The 19,608-nt window shown below is 37.7% G+C and overlaps 1 protein-coding gene across 1 annotated transcript; it reads left to right on the top strand.

Moving 5' to 3' along the window:
* Positions 1-1,538: 1,538 nt before the first annotated feature.
* LOC136816941 (probable ATP-dependent RNA helicase DDX60) lies at positions 1,539-18,295 on the top strand. Its single transcript, XM_067073282.1, has 12 exons — positions 1,539-1,645; positions 1,951-2,036; positions 2,772-6,858; positions 7,523-7,822; positions 8,250-8,466; positions 8,962-9,067; positions 9,789-10,082; positions 10,632-10,788; positions 11,050-11,186; positions 11,401-11,568; positions 17,793-17,916; positions 18,144-18,295. The coding sequence occupies exons 1-11, from the start codon at positions 1,639-1,641 to the stop codon at positions 17,910-17,912; spliced, it is 5,679 nt and encodes a 1,892-aa protein (XP_066929383.1). The 5' UTR covers positions 1,539-1,638; the 3' UTR covers positions 17,913-17,916; positions 18,144-18,295.
* The last annotated feature ends 1,313 nt before the right edge of the window (positions 18,296-19,608 follow it).

Here is a 19,608-nt window from a genome sequence, read left to right on the forward strand (position 1 = left end):
GATTTGTTTTTCATTGAATTTTTTATAATTTTAAAATTCTAATGATAAGAGTTTTGTTTGTTTGTTTTGCCAATTGCAGGTCGATAGTATAAAGTACATTGTCCGTCTTTTGATCCGCGTTTTAAAGTTCGGGTATTCAATTTATTTTCAGAATTTTTGAAAATTGATTAAGTTCTGTTGCTTCAATCTTCGCACGAACTTTGTCTTTTCCCGTGGAATGATAAATTTTGAGCGACGAATCGTAATTTATTTACCGCCTGCACAACTGTTTAAATTACACCCATGGGTAAAAGCTGAGAGGAGAACCTTTTGCATTTCAATGCTTTTTTTAGGGAAAAAGGTTTTAAATATTTGTGCCATATTTTCTTTATTGCACTACTAATTATATGATAGATACGAAATGGAACTTGTAAATTTTATAATTTTATAATTTTATAATTCATAGACACGTAGGACGCTTAGCTTAGTATATTGTATATGAGAATGATATGTATTCGTGTCTAGTTTCTTAGAAATCTTCTTAAAATGCTTCCATTTGAATGACAGTAGAGTCTTTTCAACTCAAAAAATTTTACTCGTCTCTTTAGTTAACAATGCCTTATAAGCCTTACTCTATAACTCGAAATTTTTTTAACTCGGACAATTTTACATTCCTCCTGCTTGTTCGAGTTATGGAGATTTCACTGTATTTCTCATAAGTCTTGTAAGATTTAAAGGTTTTGTTTTTAAATAAGAGTGATATCGTTTGCTTAGTCATCAATTTTATTTACAAGTTTTTTCACATTGGATTGACACGGGTATGGAGCAAGATTGACCAGAAAGAGGAAAAGGAAACATTTTTTTGCTTACATCAGCATAATATAACAAAAGGCAGACATTGTCCTGATATGAAACATGTGTCTGATATGAAACGGGAACACTTACGTAAAAATAAAACCTTTAAACCGGAGAGATGATTTATGTGAATCACAAATACCTTTTCCACCATTTTAAAGTAATATTTTATAAAAGCAATGGTTGAGTTGGAAAGAGATTGAAATAGTGGATCTCTTGAAAATAGGGGATCTCTCTTCTGACGAGCAAAGAATAGACCTTATCGGAGTTTTTTATTTTTCTAAAAAAGCGATGCATTGTGGGATTGTTTCGAGTGTATTACAATAGAAATCTCTTAGGAATTCCTCGAGGGAATTCTATTGTAATACACTCGAAACAATCCCACAATGCATCGCTTTTTTAGAAAAACGAAAAACTCCGATAAGGTCTATTCTTTATTAGACATTATTAACGTACAGAAAAAATCTGTACCACCTTTGTACTTGTTTAAGTGATGTTTTTGTGGAAGAGGGCATAAGGAATTTCTAGTTTGTTATTTTTGATTTTCTTGATTTATTTGACTAATCTGTTAATTTTTCTACTTTTAGACTAGATAATGCTCAAAGAAATGAGCGAAAGATCTTGTAAATGTAAGTGTTTTTCCCTGTCTGAAAAAAAGATTGAAATTATCATTATATTATCATTATTATGATTTCTTTAATTTTAGCAAGATATAACCAGCAAAAAAACAAGAGAAAAAAATAAAAACTCAAGCAGAATAATGCTGGTGGAACTGTGATACAAATTTGAGGAGGCGCAACTATCATGGATGGTAATTTTCATTTACATCTCTATCTCTTGCTCAATATTACTAATACAGTCTCATTCCTTGGGGTGTGTGGTCTTTTCCCATTCCGATAACGCCCAGCCCCTTGATAGGTATTTTACCACCTGGCAAGCATCAAAGCGCCCTCTTCTCTGGTCAAGAAAACATCCTTAGAAGAAACATTGTTCTTCTAACCCTGGACAAAGCATCGTTAAATTCTTTTTTCTTAAAATGTCAAATCTAAAGCAACACTGATTTAACTTTTGGCACCGCCTTTATTTTTTGACTCTTTTCTTTCGACTACATTTTAGATTTCAAAATGGCCGATGGAAAACCTACCGGAGAAGAATTAAAGACTGGTAACGAAGAAGAATGTGGACACGCCCAAAGTGTAAAGGTAATTCTCAAGCTGATCTGCACAAGCTTGGGTTTGGTATAGTGATTACCATATACCACAAGGTTACAGAAAAAGCATCGAATATTACAGAAATACAATATACATTTTTTACCAAAAAGACTTTTAGCTCCGTTTTACCATGGTCATTATAAAAACTGGTCTGGAAGGCTTCATTGTTAAAAGATGGAGCTTACGTACCATTATCGATTTTTTATCATGTGATTAGAAAATAGACCAATCCCAAGAGGAGATTTTGGTAACGTGATCAAAAAGTAGGCAAATCACAACTTGTCTTTTGTTTGTAACAAAAGAAAATTGAACAAAAAGCTAAAACAATACATTCCCAGACCGGAGGTTTTTATAATAACTATGGGTTAACTGTGTATAGAAAACTTAAAATGTTGAAGCAGCAAATATGTAAAACAGAAAAAATGAAGCGACTGCTTTTGTAGAAGTTTACTGTGTACATCTAAGCTCAACATTGTCATAAACGGTTATCGTTCACAAGCTTGAGGCAATTTGTTTTTATATCTGAAAAAGCAATTAAATTCAGAAACAACGCATCTTAAGCTGAAAGTCAAAAACATTCCAACATAAAAAGAAATTTGCGATATCCTTGTTGGCTTTAATTCCCAAATAATTTAATTCCGAAATAAACATCTGACAATCTAATTAATGGAGGCATGCAACACATATTTGTCAATTATTTCTAATATCATTTTCTTCGTACCTCAGAACGAAGCGGTTGACAAAAAAGTCGAAACCACGAATGAGGAAGCGAACGATGTGATGGACAGTGAAAAGAAAGAAGATGGGAAGAGTGCAGACAGCAAAGGAAAGAAGCAAGAATCATTGAAACAAAAAGATGGGAAAGCTCAGAAAGGAAAAAGCAACAAAGACAAAAAGAAGGAAAAGAAAGACCAAAAGAAAAAGAAGAAGGATGAAGCGAAAAAATCAGTGAACGAAGAGAAGAAAACAGAAAGACCATCTGATACGTTACCTCGACTTGTTGACATCAAGAGTGAATTTTCCGCTACCAATACGTTTTTAGTGGATGGAGATAGCTTGATGTTGTCTTGTTTAGAAGACCAAAATGTAAGATGGTTACACGGTGGAGTGTTCTTGCATCTCATTTACCTGGTGGAACGAAAGTTGCAAATATTCTTCGAGAAGAAAGCCAATTTCAATATCGTCTTTTTCAAATTCGCTGCACCAACTTTGTGGCGAGGTGACGAATCGTTGACCTTGTTTCGTGAGGTACTTATCATCCATTTGCAACAATCTTTGAAACTCGAAGTTTTGACGGAATTCCTTAGTCCTTGGGATGAAAGATTTGTTCAATATACGAGCGATAATAACCCAAACTTAATGTTGATGTGCGAAAGTTCTACAAACGAGAAGAGAAAATCATGGTTCAAAAAGATCGTGAAATATTTCTTGGGGTTAGCAATTAACGTAGCTTTCCTTGATGATATTCAAGTCACGGCATCAGCCATTTTTGCTTTCTACGTCACAAGCTCATCGCAAATACGTAACTCTCTGAAGGCTCACAGGGAAGAAAGAGCTTTAACTATCACAGCATATTCACAATCTAATACATCCTTCAATGTCGAACCTTTGTCTGGTTGGGAAAAATTCGAAGGGCTGAGCGACCATAAGATTGAGTGCTATGCTGTTTATTTATACATCAAGAGGTACCAGAAGCATAAAAAGGAAGACTTTTATGTGGTATTCCCTAAATTGTTTTTGATGTTGATTCTTGTGAAGGACAAACTCCCTCTCAAGAAAAGAGGCTTACCTACAGTTGAAGATTGCCAAATGTTAACTTCCTCGATATCGGAAGTACAAAATTTTCTGTGGAACGCCCTTGGCGGATTAAGAGAGAGGTTTGGTATGGAGTTTGCGTTTCCTCGAAATTTGTGTGATCTTTGGGATGGAAATTTCTTTGCCAATGTTTTGAAACTTGTTGGTGAAGTCTGGGAGAATGGGTTCCAGTTTTTCGGAAAAGAAATCGAAACGAAATATAAAGAAATGTTTGTTTGTATCAATTCTGCATTGAAAGATGCTGGTTGTGCAGAGGAGAATGCGGATTGGCCTTCAAACGAGAAATTCCAAACGATGCTGAAAGGGCTTGAACGTGAAGAAAGAAAGTTGATGCCAGAGAAAGTCCTTTCATTAAAAGAAGATGACAAATTCTCAGAAGAAATTCACAGTGACGAAAAACCAGCTCATACCGAAGATCAAAAAGCACTTTTTCTTAAAAACAACCAGGCTCCAAACAAAAGGGATTTTCCAACTGAAGAGAAGGAAGGATTTCCAGATGATTGGGAGGAAAGAGAAAACGAGGAAGAAATTCCGGACAATTGGGATTCCGCCAGTTCCGATGGTGACGTCAAAGACGAAGAAAGTAGTCCGAATGCTGCAATGGTAAATGGTGAATATTCGAAGAAGCATGAAGGAGGGAAGGCTGACAAAGGAAGGAGCAAACTTGTACCGGTGCAAAGCGAATTGTTGGAGTTATATGCTGCGGATATCCAAGGACATTTGGACGTCTTGAATCCGGACGATCCGTTGATCAAAGAATTAGTTCCTGAACTGAAAGAGTTTAAGGATTTGTACCATTGGCACTGTAACAAGTTTATTCTGGACAGTGAAGAGTTGAAGGAGATTGCTGAGAAGCAAAACGAAGAAGAAGAGGGAGGAGAGAGGGCGGAAAAGGAGGAGGAAAGAGACATCCTCAAACCACTGACCAAGAAAGAGAGATCTAAAATGACCATAGATGAGATCAAGGCTTTCGAAAAGGATCAACGTTGGGCAAGAAAACGGCAGGACAGAAAAGCATCGCAATTGACGAGATATATGGAGATTTATGGATCGAGCTTGGGTGAGAATGTCCATTGTGATCCCATTGTGGTGCAAAAGGAACAGAAAGGGAAGAAGAGTCACGTGCATGCGCTGAAAGGACACCATAAGAAGAGCCATGCAGCTGAACAGATCATTGCAGCCAATATTCAAACCAAGAACGATGAAGCTCGCCAACAAGCGGAAAAAAATGTCATCGAAACGATAAAAGAAGTTGATCAATTATCAAAAGACGCCAAATATCGTGCAGGAATCGAACTGATCCAATCAAAAGAGAAATGTTTTACGACTGAAGAATCTCAGAAGAAAATACGCCTCAAAATGTTAGACATTTACGAGCTGCAACTGAAACATGATTGTCAACATGATGAAAAAGCGCGTCAAAAGGTTACCATAGAGATGTTTTTGTTGGTGCGCCGACTTCACACAAAATATGTGTCGATTTTAAATGAGGAAGACCGCATGAAACTTTCAGCAAGTTTATCAGGCTTGGGATTTGCGGCGTTGGCAGAGAGACTGTTCAATGGACAACCATCCGAAGAAGCAGATGAGAATCACATCGAGTTTCAACTGAAAAACATTGGACATCTGTTACCGAGGAATGTCCGAACTGATCCAGATCCGCGCATCAAAGGTTTTTTTCCGGACACGTGGCAACGGCAGCTTTTTGATGCAATCGACGCGAACCAATCAGCTTTGATCGTCGCTCCAACGAGTTCGGGAAAAACGTTCGCGTCTTACTACAGTATGGAGAAAATTCTCCGCAAGAATAATGACGATATTGTGGTGTATGTCTCACCAACCAAAGCTCTGGTCAATCAAGTGCAAGCTTACATCTACAAGAAGTTTGATAAACCCAACATGCCGAATGGGAAGGTGGTTTGCGGTACTTTTACCAGAGATTACCGTAACAATGTGATGAACTGTCAGATCTTGGTCACTGTCCCGCAGTGTTTGGAAATCTTGCTGTTGTCCGCTGACAGTTTCTCCTGGTCCAAAAATATCAAATACGTCATTTTTGATGAGATTCATTTCATTGGTTCAGAAGAAGGTGCAGAAGTTTGGGAACATCTCCTCTGCTTGATCACATGTCCCTTCTTGGCTCTTTCCGCGACGGTGGCCAACCCGGACGATCTTCATAAATGGCTGCAAAGCGCACAGAATTTCCAGAAAGAGAACAAAACGATGTATTACCAAGAACGTAGCGACGAATCTTACGTCGTTCAAATGGTGGTGGTGTCTGACCGACATTCTGACTTGGAGAATCATGTCTTCACGCCTGATGAAAGTCTGGAGATGAAATCCTCACCTGAAGCCCTACATCGCATGCACCCTTACGTCACCTTAAAATCTGGTCTTAACAAAAAACGAGAAATCCCATCCCATCTGACCATGTCTCCACAGGAATGTTTGATTCTCTACAAAACCATGTTGGAAGAATGGCCAGATTGCCAGGAGCTGATACAACTGGATCCGTCAGTCTTCTTTCAAGGCGAGATGTTCCTAACGAGAGATGACGTCAGAAGATATGAGGCCGCACTGAAGACAGAATTTCAAAACTGGATCATACGCAACATGGTGAAAGCTGAGAGAGTTTTGGAGAAGTTGTACTTGGGAATATCTGACCATGACGTCACTCAGAGTGACGTATACAAACATTTTGTGAGCTTGGTGAAAACGATCGAATCTTGTGACATGTTACCCGTTATTGTATTTTGTTTGGAACGCGCTGCCTGCGAGTATTTGACATACCTGGTGGTCGAATACTTCAAAGAAAAAGAAGCCATATTTTTCGCCAACAAGAAAGAGAAGAAATTGACCAACTTTGAGAAGCAGGTGGCAAAGAAAGAACGAGACAAGCAAACAGATGAGGAACAGTCTGTCAGAAAGAATAGATTTGAAGATGAGAAGAATCTATGGTTCGATCATGAGTTCTGTCCGCAAGGAGGCTCCTTCAGAGGTTGGTTCCTTTTCAACACCCCCTTCTCACAGACCCGGTGGGATTTTATCAGCCAGTGGGGGTAAAAATAATGGACTAAAACTCGATGGGGATTGATATTCCCATGTTTTTTATGGCTGGGGATTTGAATTCCATTGTTTTCTAGCCAGAAAATTCAGCGGGGATGGAAAAAATAGCATAATATATTGCAGTGAGGATTTGTTTATCTGATTATTTTATCTGATTATTTTTAGTGGGGACAAAAAAAACGAGAGTATAATTTTCTACTGGGGACGAAATTTTGGTTAATTTTTCCAGTGGGTCTGTTAGAAGGGGTTATTTTTCAAGATTTGATGTTAAGGGGTACTGACTGGAATATAACCTAAAGTCGACTCTCTCAGTCCATTTAAGCTGTATGAAAATAAGTGAATTTGCAACCCTAACAAACCTTTTCAAAGCCTGAAAAAGGTATATGTATCCCTTTTTACTTTTTACTTACTTGAGCCTCCTCACAAGTGGATTGATACTCATAAGAGTTATGATTTGGATAAATTAAAGGTTGAAAATGCAGGATTTTTCACATATATTGCAGTTCCATCCATCCTTACTTAACCAAAGAAATATTTCAGTTTCATAAACTATGCGAAACAACAGAAAATTGAATGCTTTTTTCTTGGATCTTCAGGCAAAGGAGTTGCAGACAAAGAAGATTTAGAATTTCTTTACAGACGTATCGTTGGTAAGATGTCTCGAACCTCATTTTTCATGTCATTCATGGAAGGCATTCGTTATGGTATCTCTTATCACCATTCTGGCATGAACAATGCCATGCGCTCCACTGTCGAAATCCTCTTCCGCAAGAAATTCATCAATATTGTTTGTGCAACTTCAACGCTGGCTGTCGGTATACACGTTCCATGTCGAAGTGTGGTCATTGCAAGTCATAATCAGTATCTCAACACTCTCGTCTTTCGACAAATGGCCGGTAAGTTGGAAAGGTTTTGTTAATCTTTTCTTGACTGATGTAACTCTATCACCGAGTTTGAAACATGATCTGTGAAATGGTCTATTCATGATATGCACCATTGCAATGTCTTCTGACATTACGGACCCAATAGTTTATTTGTTGTGAGTGACGTAAAATCACTCAATAAGTCACTTTTCATCAGCTGTGTCCGTGAGATCATTTTAGATTGCATGAAATATTCTATGTTGGGAGCTGAATTTTTTTTCTTTTTTATAGAACGGTTTGGGAATCCTTGAAAGTATGAATCGCTATGTTTCCCTTACACCCCGCTTGAAAGTGGTTGGGATTCGAACATATTCCATTGTTTTGCAAGGCTGTGATCGAAACCTTCACACTACCACTCTGCTTGGAATCCACTTAAAATTGAAAGTCTCTTTTTTTTAAGGTCGATCTGGTCGTCGAGGATTTGACATGGTTGGAAATGTTATTTTTCATGCTGTTCCAAACAGGAAAATCTCCAAATTGGTTTCTGGTGATTTGCCGTATTTGTTGGGAAATTATCCATTGTCGGTGACTTTGTGCTTGAGGTTGTTGACTGTTGTTGAAGAAGTAAGAGAAAATGGAAAACAAACCGCTAAATGTCGGTCAGATACAATCGCAAGGTAATTTTAAAAGACCCGGTCAGAATTTTCCAGCTAATAGTCGGGATAAAATGAATGAGGTGTAAATACCAACTGGTATGTGAAATCGCCAAATCTCAATGAATGGTTCTTTCGAAATTTGGATTCTCTAAAGTATAATGTTGTTTTGTGGTCGGCGTTTCTTACTACCTTATTGGAACTAGTTTTCACGGAGATTAATTTCAGGGTTTAATGACCCCGCGAAATATAAGTCTTTCCGATTTTATCGAAAAATTTGCAAATCTCTAGGAAAATGAAAGAAATTTGTCCAAAAAAGGCCAAAATCGCGAAAGTTAAAACCCGCGAAATGCTATTTTTCCGTTGTGTTTTCGACCGCGAATGTTATTTCCCGCGAAAATTAGTTCCAAAAAGGTAATTGGATGGTAAGATGGTAATAATGGCAATTTGGGATTCTAAACTAACTTTCTCTTCATAATCGCCACATTTCATTTCGTTTCTTTTTTCTTTAATTTTCAGAGCATTGAATTTGCTGAAGAATCCATTGATCCTACAACACATCCCTCATCTGGATGTCCAGTTCAAACACTTCTTCCTCTTTAGCACACAGTTCCTTGTTAGAGAGGTATGTTTACTCGTTCGAACATTTTCTAAACTTATGTATAATACACAAATTGTCTCACAAATCTTCCAAATAGATAGAAAAATGATTTTTGTAAAAGAATAGTCAGGAGCCTGAACCGTTATTCTTTCATGCCTTGGAAGGACTGCAACAAACTAAACAAAATTTGGAAGTCTAATCTTGATAATAAGATTAAGGTATAAATCTTCAAAACCTTAATCGAACCTATTCTCCTTTATGGGTCTGAGACCTGGACAATGACGAGAGCCATGGAAAAAATTATTGACGGGTGTTACACAAACCTCCTCAAAAAGGTTCTAAGCTGTGCGGACCATCCGAACCTCAATCAAATATACAATAATCTACCACGCATCTCGCGTATACTCGCCAATAGAAGACTTCAGTTTGCAGGCCACTGTTTTCGAGCCAAAGAAGAAATAATATCCAGACTTCTTTTCTGGTCACCAACGGGTCTAGTAAGATTAAGGAAGTTAACCTTCCTGGATACTCTGAAGAGGGAAACAGGTCTTGAGATTGAGGAAATAAAGACAGTCATCGATGATCGGGTATTGTAAAAGGAAGGCTACGCAAATTTTCCGACGTAAGTCGAAAGATGATGATGATGCCTTTATATTCTGATTTACTAACATCTCGCCAAGGAAATGTTGAAACCTTATGCATCGCCTTGCGATATAATGTTAACCCCAATATCGTTCTTTTTCAGCGCTTATTGAAATTGAACGGGAAACCACAAGGTCTTGCAGGGCTAGCTGCTCACTTGTTTTACCATGAGCCATGCAACTACGCCTTTATCGCATGCATCCAAAACGAGACATTCCACAAATTCTGTAACCAAGGAAGACGAGATGTCAATGGTATCTTTGATGAAGATTTTTTGAGAAATCTGGTCCTGGTTTTGTCCCATTTCTTCGCCAGGAAGCAACTTCATGAATCTCATTTGAAGTATAGAAACAAGAGTATTGTCCAATTGCAAGAACTCCCTCCAAAATTCGCAGAGGTTGGTCAAATCTTTGTTCTTTGAACCTTTGAAGGCTTAAAATATTTGCAAAAAATTGGTTTAGATTTTTAGCAATAATTTTTGTCTAAATGAAAATACCTTGACGGCACTTTACACGACTTCACAAAATATTTGAAAACCTGTCTTGACGCAAAAAAAAACATATTTGGGCCAATCCGAATGCCTCAAATTTTGAAGAGAAAGAGTTCAATTCGTTAGTCACTGCCTCCGCGCTTCTTTATCTTCTCTCCTCCTCTGGAAACCTAAATTTTGGAAGACACCGATCGAGAAAACTTACTTTTACTGACTCAGTATGCAGGGACTTAGTTAACAGGTCTTGGAAATGCCATGCGGGACCGTGACGCCAAGGGGAGATCCATTATCACGACCGCGGTAGAACAAGGCTATCATCAACCTTGAAAGAAATTTCTTAAAATTTATGTCTTGCTTGGATAAGCTGTCTAGACTCGTTGAGGATGGTTGAAACACTGGTTATACCCGGCATGCTTTGTAAACAACGAAGGGTAATGGTTTTAATTTTCATTTCAGTCGATCAGATTGTACAACGAGCGAGTAGAAGAAGTTTATGACATGTATTTACACGCTACCTCGAGTTACATGGAAAAAGTTTTCGGAGAAGATCACACACTACCTCTCTCTCTGGTCCAATTCCCTACAATGAAAGATGTCTCGATACCATCCAATGGTTTGTTTACTTCATATGATCGTTATTTTAATTAAGAGTCTAGTTTAAATATTGTTGCAGTTGACTCTCTCTTATCCGAACTCGAACGATAAATTTCATTTGTTCGAATTACAGAGAGATTCGAATTAAAGAAAGATTCGAATAAACGAGAGTTTACTGTATATTAACCTGTAAAATGTTCATGTTTTCTCATCCTGGACCAGTTTTCAACATTTGCCGTGTCACACATAAAGGTCCATCTTTCTTTCTTCTTGTCGACAGGGAACAACATCCAAGACAAATTGTTCTCGCTAGCCTCTGATAACAAGTGTTGTTCAAGCTTTGCAGCTTTGTCAGGCCATACTGATCAACAGAAAGTTTACAACTACACAGATAAAACGACCAATGTCAGACACCAGGTGAGGGGTTTCATTTTTACTTCTAAAGATCTTTTTTGTCAAATCCTTCGAAAACTGAGGTCCTTAATGGGGTTTTTCAATTTCTGGTAGATTTTGATGACCCTTAGGAAGACTTTTTTTAAATGCTGCATCTTTACGGCTAATGCTATTTTACCGAACTCCTGTTGGTAGTTTATTAAACCTGTCCTCCTCCTTATTTTCTCGCAACCGATAGATCTACACAGACGTGCACGAGATCCCGATTATGAATACGGAAGATGTTTTGAACAGTTATGCATTGGACTTCTTCAAACATGGCGACCCTGATGCTATCCAAGAAGAGAATCACTTGAAAAGTGGCGAAGATTACGACAGTCTCAAAGATTTCATGCTCACAATTAAGGTTCTTAACCCATTTAACACTACCTCTCCATAGAAAATATCTTCCACTCTCTCGACTTTGTTTTCATTGAATGCTCACAACTAAGTTTCCAATTTAACTTAACCAATCACTCTATAACTTCAAGTTTTCAAATCTAGCTAAAAAATTTACGCCTTCACTTTTTTTCATTGGGTGAGGTGAAATAACAGGATGACATAGGTCTCAGCGTTCCTCAGTTTACCTGGCTATGTAGAACCATTGCTATTGTAATTCGGACGATCTTAAAGGGACATAAAAGTACTGACGAGATTTGTAAATAGACCGCAGGATACAAAATCAAAACAAATGCCACATGTCAAAATAAAAAATAAAAACAAATATGGCTGATTTTGATTGTTCAATTGTTTTCTACAAGTTTGTTTTGGACACAGGATTTTTAATTGTTCTCTTTAATGACACGTGGTTCGCGCAATGTTTACATTTTACTATCTCATGTCCCTTTAAATGATGCCAGTGGTCTTAATGAAACATTCCTTACTTTTTGAATTGCCCTGTTTTTTTATTTTGGTGTTTGGAGAGCCTGATCGGGTGCGTCTAAATGTCCGGATTTATGCTTGTCCAATCTTGTTGCTACAGACTGATCTGTAGACTGGAGTCGTTTATAATGCGTGTAATAATAATAATACGGGGTTTGTATAAACGAAGAATCCGGTGTTTATAGATACAGGGGCCAGCTACGCAGAAACTTGCGTAGCGAGAAAACAATTTATCAAGCAACAACAAACTCTCAACACGAAATCAACTCAAATGAAAAACTTTCAATACACAAATCCACACATATTCTTTTTTCTCAAGAATTATTTTGAGCAGGAAAAAATGATAATTGCAATATTGACACTTTTCTTTTGTTTGGAGTTAATGCACAAAGGTTTCTAGACGACTAAAATTGTTCCATTCATTACTTTTTGCTTTATTTCTACTACAGTATGTATGAAGTTAGATACCTTACAAAATTCGACCTTTCAATTGGATGGTTCAATTTGACAAATCGACCCTTCAATTTGACAAATCGAACCTTCAATTTGTCAATTCGACCCTTCAATTTGACAATCGACAAAATCGAACCTTCAAGTTGTCAATTCGACCCTTCAATTTGACAAATCGACCCTTCAATTTGACAAATCGACCCTTCAATTTGACAAATCGACCCTTCAATTTGACAAATCGAACCTTCAATTGATCGACCCTTCAATTTGAAAATCGACCCTTCATTTGCAATCGACCCTTCAATTCAATCGACCCTATTTGACAAATTGATCCTTCAATTTGATGGCCGGCTTGTCAATTTGACAAATCGACCCTTCAATTTGTCAATTTGACCCTTCAATTTGACAGTCGGTTTGTCAATTTGACAAATCGACCCTTCAATTTGATGGTCTGCTTGTCAATTTGACAAATCGACCCTTCAATTTGACAAATCGACTCTTCAATTTGACGCTAGTCCCAGTCCCTCTTAAAAAGGGATTTAGTCTGTAAAATGGGCTAGTTCTCCATGTATCTTGCCTATTAGATTAAGGAGATAATGCTTTTTATGTATTTTTCTTATTCCCCATAGTCCCTCTTTCCCCATATTCGCTCTCTCCCCATATTGCCTCTTTCCCCATGTTTCCTCTCTCCCCATATTCCCTTTCTCTCCACATTCCCTTTCTCCCCATATTCCCTGTCTCCCCATATTCTCATTTTTCCGTATTCCCTTTCTCCCCATATTCCCTTTCTCCCCATATTCCCGTATTCCCATATTCCCTTTATCCCCATATCCCTTTCCCCAGCCCCAGACCCTCTCCCCATAGGTCCCTCTCCCATTCCATAGTTCCCATATTCCCTCTCCCCATATTCCCCTCCCATCTCCCGCAATTCCCATCCCGCCCCCCATTTCCCGTATGCCCGGATGCCCTTTCTCTCCATATTCCCATATTCCCTGTCTCCCCATTTTCCCGTATTCCCCTATTGCCTCCTCTCCCCATATTCCCTTTCTCCCGATACTCCCATATTCCCGTATTCCCTTTCTCTCCATATTCCCATATTCCCTTTCTCCCCATATTCCCATATTCCCGTATTCCCTTTCTCCCCATATTCCCATATTCCCGTATTCCCTTTCTCCCCATATTCCCTTTATTCCCATATTCCCTCTCTACCCATATACCCTTTCTCCCCATATTCTCTCTCTTCCCATATTCCCTCTATCCCATCCCCTTCCCAATTCCCTTCCCTCTCTCCCCTATTCCCTCTTCCCATATTCCCATATTCCCTCTCTCCCCATATTCCCGTATTCCCGTATTCCCTTTCTCTCCATATTCCCATATTCCCTGTCTCCCCATTTTCCCGTATTCCCCTATTGCCTCCTCTCCCCATATTCTCTTTCTCCCGATATTCCCATATTCCCGTATTCCCTTTCCCTCCATATTCCCATATTCCCTTTCTCCCCATATTCCCATATTACCGTATTCCCTTTCTCCCCATATTCCCATATTCCCGTATTCCCTTTCTCCCCATATTCCCTGTTTCCCCATATTCCCGTATTCCCATAATATTCCCTTTCTCCCCATATTCCCATATTCCCTGTCTCTTCATATTCCCGTATTCCCTGTCTCCCCATATCCTGTCTCCCCATATTCCCTGTCTCCCCATATTCCCATATTCCCGTATTCCCTTTCTCCCCACATTCCCTGTCTCCCCATATTCCCGTATTCCCATATTATGGAAATCAAACAGTGTCCACGAGATCTCTGCGACCAATTCTATTTTTAGAATTTTTTCCGCTCGGTGAATGAAAACTTTACTCAAACCTCTCCTTAATACGAGCAAATGTGTTGGCACGGTGAAAATTTCCTAAATTACTCTACCTTAATAGTACTAATTTTCGCGCATCAAGAAAAAAAGATTTTCGTGCAGCAGCCAATTGTCTTATAGACTAGCAAGCGTCTGGTTTTCCTGAGACACAAAACGCGGGAAATGTGCTTATAAAGTGATGCGCTCGGCTTTAAGAAAAACGCCACGGGAATGAGAGGTTTCTGTATTCAGCGAACGTAGTGTGCGTGTTGCAAGCGTGGCTGCAGCAAAATACAACGGCTAGTTACTAGTCTAATTGTCTTCAGATTATCAGTATTAATTTTCGCGCACAAAGGCCTCTCTTTTCAATGCATATAAACAAAAATAAAGAACTTTTTAAAGATAAATGCCACTTTCTTTTAAAATGTGGTATTAATTTTCTCGCACTTCCTGACTGTGCATAATTTCGGTATTAAATTTCGCGCTTTTTGGGCCTCTTGTGCAAAAATTAGTACGCGCTAAAATTAGTACCAATAAGGTATTACCAGTAAACAAGCCTTAAAAAGTACCATTGTACGCATTAATGCCTTTTCTGTGGTCACAAAAAGTTTCTTAAGTGCCGAAAAATGATTTTAATACAGAGCTAATAGATTGTCGACCAGAATAAAGTTAAAATATTCCAACTTTTTTTCATATCTATGCCATTATTGACAATTATGTCATAAATGATGACACTTAAATGCAGTCAAAATTGAATATTTTTTTCCATATTAGAACCCCCTAAATCTGAAATTAAATTCTCAATCGATACATTTTAATAGAGATTAGACCTTGTGTTTTGGCTACAATGTAGTTATTTTACCATGGAGTCTTTTCTAGCTTTTGCATTTAGCCTTATCTTGACACGATTGCATTGTAATTTTTAATGCTTGATAAAGCCTGGTAACAAAAACATATTTGGCTAATTTTAGGCTTTCAATGAAACAACTATCTTCGAAGTAATCTGAATCCATTAAAAAGTGATACTGCGAGCCTTTTCCAAGATGGCTTTTCTTACGAACAATGTCACGACAGTGCTTAAAAATCGATAAAAGGTTCCATTTTCGTTCAATTTTTCATCCATTTTTGCAAGTTAGAAATAAAATGAGCATAAAACTACTTTGAAATTAATAATATTTAATTAATAATATTAATAATATTTTTGTTTCAATGTAACAATTAGATACCAAATATCTGAAAACCAAAGTTGAAATTATGAACTCTTTTGTCTACAAAAGTACAACTCGCTCTACATATTGTGCTTTTTAAGGCTTGGGTTAAGTGATTTTTAAGGCTTATTTTGAATTTTTTGTAAAAAAAAAAAAAAAATTAAAGGTTTGCAAATGTCTTTCTGATTTTAAGAGTACTTTATTCGGGTTAACTTTCGCAAGATAAACCTTTGCGAATTTGGCGAATTTTTCCCTTTCGGGAAAGTTTGTCTCGCGAAAAATCTAAAATCATTCATTCGCGAAAGTTTATCTCGCGAAATTATTTGATTTTTCCTATTCGCGAAAGTTTATCCAGTAAAATTGGGACTTTGTTTCGCGATCTTTAGTTGTAGTTTTTCATCTTGTACGTTAAGGCTTGCTTACTCTTACTCGAACTTCCGTAACTCGAATGATTTTCTTGGTCCCTTCTTGGAGTATTTCCTCTAGAACTCGATTTTTCTGATATTGTGATTAAAATTTTAATCCTATTCTCCCGATTCGGGTCAGTTAATAAATTGTTGATGATAAAATATATGCTTTTGACCTTCTTCTTATCGTACAAAAAGTAGATATTTTATCAAATATTTCATTTCCATCAACTCATTCCATGAATTAGAGAAAAAAAATTGCGAAAATTTCAAATTCTCTACCCAACTCGAACCCTCCATAACTATATAACGATTTTCGATTCCTCTTGGATTGGGTGTTCGAGTTATGGAGAATCTACTGTCTTCGCCCCTTCTGTTAAACGCCCCCTCGAATAAACGCGCCCCTTTTTGAAAAAAAAAATTCAATAAATGCCCCATCGAAGGGGGCGTTTATTCGAAACAAGGCTGATTTGAGCTCTGATTCGAGGGAGATGGGGTGTTAGACTGTATTTTTTGAAAGCAATTTTAACACTTATGCATAACACGAGTAATATCAGCTGGTAATATTGTATATTCCCTTAATAGGAGATTAAAGGGAAAATGGGAATATGAGGAGAAAGGGAGTATAGGAATATGGGGAGAAAGGGAATACGGGAATATGGGAATACGGGAATATGGGAATATGGGGAGAAAGGGAATATGGGAATACGGAAATATGGGGAGAAAGGGAATACGGGAATATGGGAATATGGGGAGTCAGGGAATATGGAGAGAAAGGGAATATGAGAATACGGTAATATGGGGAGACAGGAAATATGGGGAGAAAGGGAATACGGAAAAATGAGAATATGGGGAGACAGGGAATATGGGGAGAGAGGGAATATGGGTAGAGAGGGGATATGGGAATAAAGGGAATATGGGGATAGAGGGAATATGGGAATACAGGAATATGAGGAGTGAGGGGATATGGGTAGAGAGGGAATATGGGAATAAAGGGAATATGGGGATAGAGGGAATATGGGAAGAGAGGGAATATGGGAAGAAAGGGAATACGGGAATATGGGGAGAAAGGGAATATGGGAATACGGGAATATGGGGAGAGAGGGAATATGGGGAGAAAGGGAATATGGGGAGAGAGGAAATATGAGGAAAGAGGCAATATGGGGAGAGAGCGAATATGGGGAAAGAGGGACTATGGGGAATAAGAAAAATACATAAAAAGCATTATCTCCTTAATCTAATAGGCAAGATACATGGAGAACTAGCCCATTTTACAGACCAAATCCCTTTTAAAGAGGGACTAGTACTAGCGTCAAATTGAAGAGTCGATTTGTCAAATTGAAGGGTCGATTTGTCAAATTGACAAGCCGACCATCAAATTGAAGGGTCGATTTGTCAAATTGACAAACCGACTGTCAAATTGAAGGGTCAAATTGACAAATTGAAGGGTCGATTTGTCAAATTGACAAGCCGACCATCAAATTGAAGGATCAATTTGTCAAATAGGGTCGATTTGTCAAATTGAAGGGTCGAATTGACAAATTGAAGGGTCGATTTGTCAAATTGAAGGGTCGATTTGTCAAATTGAAGGGTCGATTTGTCAAATTGAAGGGTCGATTTGTCAAATTGAAGGGTCGATTTGTCAAATTGAAGGGTCCAATTGAAAGGTCGAATTTTGTAAGGTATCTAACTTCATAAGTATGTATAAATTAGTCGTCTAGCTTGCTAGACTAACTGATCTGAGACTTTTTTGTCATGCTGATGATTTTCTAGATTAGAAACTTCTTTATTCTTATTTTAGACGATTTCATGTTCGTTGGAATTGTTTGCGCCTAAGCACGACATCGTTCGTATAGCCTTCTTGCAGCTGTCACAAGAATATCAGAGACGATTCCAAGCCTGTGAAAAATACAATCGATAAAAAGGTTTATTTTTGATAGTATCTGACTCATTTTATCCTTACTCTATTTGTTCTCTTGTTGGCAGAATAGGGGTCAATTCTTCGCCAGTTCACAATCTTCAGCATCCATCCTTCTAAATTCAAATGCAACATCTTAATAACATGCATACCGAAAAAATACTAGTCAAATAAAATTTAGAAATTCAGACGAATAGATTTTTGTGTATCAATCGTTGTCTTCCTTCTTTTTAGATCGGAAAAATTCTACCCAAAGATTGAGATGTTACATGTTCTATTTGTCACTGGTGTTTTGGGTCCTTGGATCCCTTTTTTGTTCCATTTTTGTTCCATTTGTATTTTGTTGACGTAAGCATGCGACATCAAAAGTAGAGCAGACACTTTAATTTGATTTGTCTTTCAATAATCTGGGACTATCAGGTTTATCGTAAAACCTTAATAGACGATATCGGCTTAACATGAAAACTCAGATTTGATTCCCCGAGAATTCCCCACAATGATTTGCGCGTAAAAAAAATTCACGGTGAAATTTTTTGTAATTTTACCAACCTCGTCGAGTTTGAGTTCCCTTCTTCACTTAAGCTCTTGTAGATTTTTTAGAAGTTTTTTCAATGATATACTTGAGGCGAGTGGTTGACTTACCTTTGGAGAATTTCCCAGGACATTTCATTCTTCTATCTCTCGAAAGGTTTGACCAATACTGTTATGTTTTGTTTCTTTCTCCTTTTGTTGGTGCTTTTCCATAACCTGGCAGAAACAACGGATATCTTATATAAAACACTAGATAGAGCTTTTATCTTTTAAAAGCCACACAAGGGAAATGATGCGCCATTTTTAAAACACAGTAGACCACAGTTCGGTACCGGTATTCTGGCCATTTAAAATAACCAACATAGTGAGAGCATGTCGAGAAGCGAGGAGAGCGACACGAAGAGGCTGCATCCAGTGTTTTGTATGAGATGTCTGTGGTGGATACTGATTATACATGGTAGGTTAGGTAGGAAATTATTTTCTTTTGTTTTTAACTTTTTTTATTTCACAGAAGAATTTATTTAAAAATATTTTTTAGTCTCATAGATCATAGATATATAAAATATATTTAGAAGAGATTAACTGTTTTTACTCTAGGTATCCTCAAGTCTGTATTACTACTTGCTCTTATTCTTCTTTGGAGAATTTTTCTCAGCCTTTTTTTTATCTCCGAAAGAATTTTCATTACGAACAATTGGCTGTGCCATTAAAAAACCAAAAAAGGGGGTGGACGAACCTTTTCAAGTCAAAAGAATGAATGAATGTGTCGATACCCCCTGGAAAATGACAAAATTTGCAAAAGTACCCTCGGAAAGATTATTTTCATACCTTAAAGTGAGGTTGGACGAACTGAAATGAGTCTCTAACCCCGTGGTTATTTTAGAATAGCTTTTTACCCCCTTGGAAAAATAAAAAAGACCCCTTGGAAATTTTTCTCAGATTACCCTCTGGAAAGGTTCGTCCACACCACACCCCGCCCCTGTTTGGATATAAAATGGAATGGTCTAATGTAACATTTCATCTGAATTGTTGTCAATCCGACAATCAAGAACAAGAAAGCTGATCAGATGGCAATAATCGACTTTTCAAAACCAAGGTAAGAGTGGATTACAGTTTACTTTTCGTTCTTCCTTCCCCTCGTCTAAAACCAGGTGAAAAGATCCGAAAG

The sequence above is a fragment of the Clytia hemisphaerica genome, unplaced genomic scaffold (genome assembly GCF_902728285.1).
Source record: "Clytia hemisphaerica strain Z4C2 unplaced genomic scaffold, Clytia hemisphaerica genome assembly, whole genome shotgun sequence".
In the NCBI taxonomy this organism is placed as follows: domain Eukaryota; kingdom Metazoa; phylum Cnidaria; class Hydrozoa; order Leptothecata; family Clytiidae; genus Clytia; species Clytia hemisphaerica.

What these genes read in the sequence shown, in the direction of transcription:
- LOC136816941 (XM_067073282.1), top strand. An exon ending in TCCCTCCAAAATTCGCAGAG is followed by an intron (nt 10,083 to 10,631) that starts GTTGGTCAAATC and finishes TTTTCATTTCAG; the next exon opens with TCGATCAGATTGTACAACGA. An exon ending in TGTCTCGATACCATCCAATG is followed by an intron (nt 10,789 to 11,049) that starts GTTTGTTTACTT and finishes TCTTGTCGACAG; the next exon opens with GGAACAACATCCAAGACAAA.